General features: G+C 39.6%; 1 protein-coding gene across 1 annotated transcript; it reads right to left on the bottom strand.

The window, feature by feature from the left end:
- Nucleotides 1-200: 200 nt before the first annotated feature.
- On the bottom strand, nt 201-1,073 carry LOC129742791 (uncharacterized). The gene is made up of 2 exons (XM_055734732.1): nt 1,000-1,073; nt 201-933 (listed from the first exon to the last, which is right to left on the bottom strand). The coding sequence occupies exons 1-2, from the start codon at nt 1,004-1,006 to the stop codon at nt 263-265; spliced, it is 678 nt and encodes a 225-aa protein (XP_055590707.1). The 5' UTR covers nt 1,007-1,073; the 3' UTR covers nt 201-262.
- Between the last annotated feature and the right edge of the window lie 4,197 nt (nt 1,074-5,270).

Here is a 5,270-nt window from a genome sequence, read left to right as displayed (position 1 = left end):
TTTATCTTTAAAAAAAACGAGATCATGAACTTTAAGATGATTATTTTTATTTGGTTGATCATTCTATATTGAGTGCAATGCCCTACATTTTCTGGTTTGAAACTGATAGCCACGTATTTTCTCTGCTTATGCTTTTCCTTATTTATAGTGCCAGTGCTTTATGCCCTCGACGTGCTCTATTGATAGCGATCTAAATAAAACTCTCATTAAACTATAAACTAATATTTATGGCTACCGAAAGTGGAACAAACTTCCTCTCACTCTATGCTGCCATCGATTTGAGCTGCTGGGCCAGCTGCCAAAGTTGGAACAAACCCACAGTATTATTTTCCCGTTGCGATTCCTCAATCCGACGTTTGGCTTCCGCCTGGAACTTTTCGATTTCGAACAAAATTTTGGCCAGATCCCGTTGAATCGTTTGATAGAGGGCTTGTAGTGGAGTGCAGATTTTTGGGGCTTCCGTTGTGATATCGTTGGAAGTTGAAGAAGTTCGCTGAATTGATTTCAAAGTAGCGCTTATAATTTTCGAAGAACTGGTGACAACCTGGATGGCTGGGCTTTTTGTTGTCGTAGTACTGGGACGAGCTGTGTAGGTGATTGGAGGTGGCGTAGGGTTACCAGTTTCATCTTCTAACTTTTCTGTCACATCCTCGGTTATTGTTGACGTTTCACTTAACTCAACCGTTATTGGTACATTTGTAGTTTGATCAGCTTCCGTAACACTTTGTTCAGTTGTCTGTAGTTGTGCTTCACTTTTGGTCCAATCGCTTATCAAAATTTCATCCAAAATATCGTCGCCCTCATCGTATTCCCCAATAACAGCATCACCCTCACCAGGAGGTCCTAAGACTATCTCTTCAATGACCTGCTCATCCTCGGAACGCACCACTTGAATTATCCCCAACAGAAGTAAAACACCGGTCAGTATAAAACCTAGGAAGTGGTGAAAGAAAAGAATCATCTTGATGCGAATGTCAATGTTTCATTTTATCACGTAACCTTTCATGGTGCAACGAGTTGTTCCTGCGTTTACTTTGTACTTAAAACACCGCACCGCAAGTTGAATAACTAAAGTTGTTACTAATCCGTAATAGACTAAACCGAGCGCGCAAACTAGAACACGTTTTTATAGCGCGCCAACGCGAAGGGACAGTTTGATGAATCTGTCTGAAGAAAGTCAGCGTTCTGCTCATCCCTGATGGACGTGTCCATTGAGCCGGAAGATGTTGCATTCTGCAGCTGTTGTTTCTGACAGCCAGACGAAGACACCGAATTTTGCTTCCCAGAAGCTGTTTTTGTTAGTACAACAGTTGTTATGAAAACATTCTACAATAACATTGATAGCTGGACATACTACCCAATTTTGTTTCTAGTTTGATTTACTGTTAAGTTCTCTGTGGGAGTAAGGAAATCAAGCTTTAGATATGAAAAGTATCTTCAACATTGTTTGCTACTTAGGAATACTCTACTTTAAATAAAAAAAAAACATTTAGTTCAACATCTCTTCCAGTTTAAGGGGCCTACAGTGTGCAATTGATTGTAATAAGAATCTTAAACTTCACTGAAATGTACATTTTCAAGGAAAACTTTAAACTAATTTTAAAATTTGCAAATTTGAGTAGGGAAAAGGCGAAATATTCACCATTTTTTCGAACTTCGATGGTCTATTTCATATAAAAATTACTCAATAAACCAACTTTTTTGTACCAATCTTGAACAGCAAAAATCTTTCTAGAATAACAAGTTTTAAATATGGAAAATTTTCAGCACATTCTTTAAATTATCAACGAAAAAAGCAAATTTCCTAATAAATTACAAGATTTTTCGAAATTGTAACGACACAGTCTGTACCAATAAATGGTATCCACGATCAGAGGTGCCAGGTGTCCTGATTTATCAAGATTTGTCCTGATTTTCGAGAGTCCGTCCTGATTTTTTTTAAAACTTTCGAGTTGTCCTGATTTTTGAAAATTTGTCCCAAAAATGTCCTGATTTGTCCTGACTTTCATAAAAACTTCTTAAATATGAGCGAATTTGTAGTAGTTCAACTATGAGAAAATCGAATAAATAGGTTAAAATAGTTGAACCCATTTGACAGATGGTTATCTTCGGTTCAGATGATATTTAAATTGTGTTTTTCGATATGAACTACCGGCCAGCTAACAAGCTGCGTACTTTTGTTGCATAAATCAAGGCGCTTAGATCACCTGTATTGCACCTTTATTTTTGCAATCTAAGCAGAAATCCTTATTGTTTTCATGAATCAAGAGGTGTCCTGAAAAATCCTGATTTTAAACTTCGCGTTGTCCTGATTATTGACGAAACCACCTGGCACCCCTGTCCACGATGAAGTTGCCACACTATGGAATTGCTTTAACTTTTTAACCGTTGAGTATAATTTAATGAAAATTTGGGTAAATTTAGTTCATAGTGCATTGTTTACATCCTGCAAGTTTTGAAGTCCTGTTATCAAAACTCGCGGAAATGGAGTCGAAAGAACAGCTCGTGCGTGATAAAATCTTGCGCATTCAACATGAGAACAAGGATCTCTCGCATCGTTCCATCGCTAAAACGTTGGGAATCGCGAGTTCGACGGTGTCGCGAGTGATAAAGCGGTTCGAGGAACGATTTACCACCGATCGGAAGCCCAGAAGTGAAGGAAAAAGTATTCCGTACAACACCAAAAATCACAACCGCGTAGTTAGGGCCTTCAACCGAAACCCGAACGTCTCCGTTCGGGTTGTGGACGAAAGTTGAATGCTGCATCATGGAAGACGAAACATATGTGAAGGCCGACTTCAAACAGATACCCGGAAACCTGTTTTTTAAGGCCAAGGATAAGTTCAGCGTTCCGGAGCATGTCCGCACTGAGAAGATGTCCAAATTTACAAATAAATTCCTGGTTTGTCAAGCCGTCTGCACATGCGGGAAGCTGAATGCACCTTTCGTGACCCAGGACACGATGAACGGACAGGTGAAAGAGTGCCTCCAGAAGCGGCTGCTTCCTCCTCCTGAAGGCCTACAACGTCCCAATAATGTTCGGCCCGGATTTGGCCTCACGCTACTGCTACAAGGACGTGATGAAGTGGTATGCGGACAATAAGGTCAATTTTGTGCCGAAAATGTTCAACCCTCCCAACACTCCGGACCTCCGCCCCATCGAGAAGTACTGGACTCTGTTGTGGTATGAGCCTACTTGGTTGAATGATTCAACTGAATCAAAGCAATCGAAAGATTCCTTTTAATTCAACCACGGTAAATGAAAAGTTCATATACCAGTATTTCGATAGCAACTTACTACCTTCTTCAGTGAACGTTTTCGATTGATGAATGTGTATCGTTTCCCTCCCTTATATTGTCCGGGTTAGGTAAGCTACTACTAGGTAGCAGAAACCTCCGAATGCTCGGCAGTTGTGCCGTTGTCTGTCTTTTGGGTCTACCTACCCTATTCTGGGTGTTTTCTGGTAGTGATAAATTATTTTCTACCCGCTTTTGGGCATTGTCAGGTAAATTATTGTATTTCTTTTTACCTAAGAATTTGAACAACCAAGTGTGTCCCGGTCCGGTGTCTCCGTTTAAGAGATGAACTGATTTTTCATTGAAGATTTCAATGCTTTCAGCAACATCCAATTTAAGCGAATTACTATTCAAAGACCGGATCAGCGAGACATTTCCTCGATCAATAGAGTGACCAGATTCGCATATGTGTAAAGCTACTGCAGATCTAGGATTCTGTGAAGGAAGAATTTTCTTCTTTGAGTCAGATCTAGCGATAGCCATGTGTTCCTCGAATCTATCAATCAACTTCCTTTTGGTTTGTCCAATGTACACCTTATCACAGTCGGAACAACTGATTTTGTACACACCAGATCTATGAAGGAGCTCCACTGGATCTTTTGTCGATCCTAAGATGGATTTCAGTTGATTTTTAGAGCTAGTGAACACTAGTTCAATATCGAACTTTGTCAACTTGTGTCGCAATTCGACTGCGTTGACACTGTTGAACTCCATGGACCTTCGTTGAAACTCCTTCTGAATAGGAGTTAAAGTAGTGAAAGATTTCCGTTGAAGCAATCTTTCTTTCTTCCTTATAATGGCTTGAATGGATCTACTTTGGTATCCATTTTTATTAGCCGTTTGGAAAATATATTGGAGTTCCTTTTCTCTTCCTTCAGTTGATAGGGGAATGGAGTTCATCCGATGGATCATATGGAGGAACGCCGCCATCTTATGCTGGAACGAGTGGTTCGAGGTGCTCGGTATTACCCTCATGGTGTTTGTCGGCTTTCTGTAGATTTCGAATTGGAATAGGCCATCATCTCTCCTTACCAGAACATCCAGGATGTTCCAGGAATGAAAAATCAGTTCATCTCTTAAACGGAGACACCGGACCGGGACACACTTGGTTGTTCAAATTCTTAGGTAAAAAGAAATACAATAATTTACCTGACAATGCCCAAAAGCGGGTAGAAAATAATTTATCACTACCAGAAAACACCCAGAATAGGGTAGGTAGACCCAAAAGACAGACAACGGCACAACTGCCGAGCATTCGGAGGTTTCTGCTACCTAGTAGTAGCTTACCTAACCCGGACAATATAAGGGAGGGAAACGATACACATTCATCAATCGAAAACGTTCACTGAAGAAGGTAGTAAGTTGCTATCGAAATACTGGTATATGAACTTTTCATTTACCGTGGTTGAATTAAAAGGAATCTTTCGATTGCTTTGATTCAAGTACTGGACGATTATGAAGCAGCACCTTCTTAAACAACCTAAGGCTGGGGTGAGCAACCCGCGGCCGCATGTGACCCGCGAGACCCTTTTGTGCGACCCGCGAAGCTTTTTTCTGTTTTTTTTTGCCTTAACTTTTTTTTTACAATGGATTGTTGGGAAAATTTATATGACTTGATCAAATATGCACTTATCTGCATTTGCCTCACAATCAGTCAGATTGTTAACTTTTTTCTGGCATTTCAAGCATTGATTATGTTCTGTTCAAAGCATAAATGTAATATTGTTCATTGGAATAACGTTATATTAAAATTTTTTTTTATTCAGCATACATTATTCCTTACTATTTACCACTTTGAAAAGCAAAATCCATCAAAGTAAATCGGAAAAACAGACAAAAATCGGAAGCTGCACATGATCAAAGGAATTGCGAAGTCTGTTACAGAAGTCATTATTTTCGTTTCAAGCTAAAATAGAGTAGTATGATAAAAAAAAATGCTCAGCGGATATTTGATCCAATTCGTCTTAAAGGCT

The sequence above is a fragment of the Uranotaenia lowii genome, chromosome 2, assembly GCF_029784155.1.
Source record: "Uranotaenia lowii strain MFRU-FL chromosome 2, ASM2978415v1, whole genome shotgun sequence".
NCBI classification, from domain to species: Eukaryota; Metazoa; Arthropoda; class Insecta; order Diptera; family Culicidae; genus Uranotaenia; species Uranotaenia lowii.
Note: the sequence above shows the minus strand (reverse complement) of the source record. Positions and strands in the feature narration are given on the sequence as shown.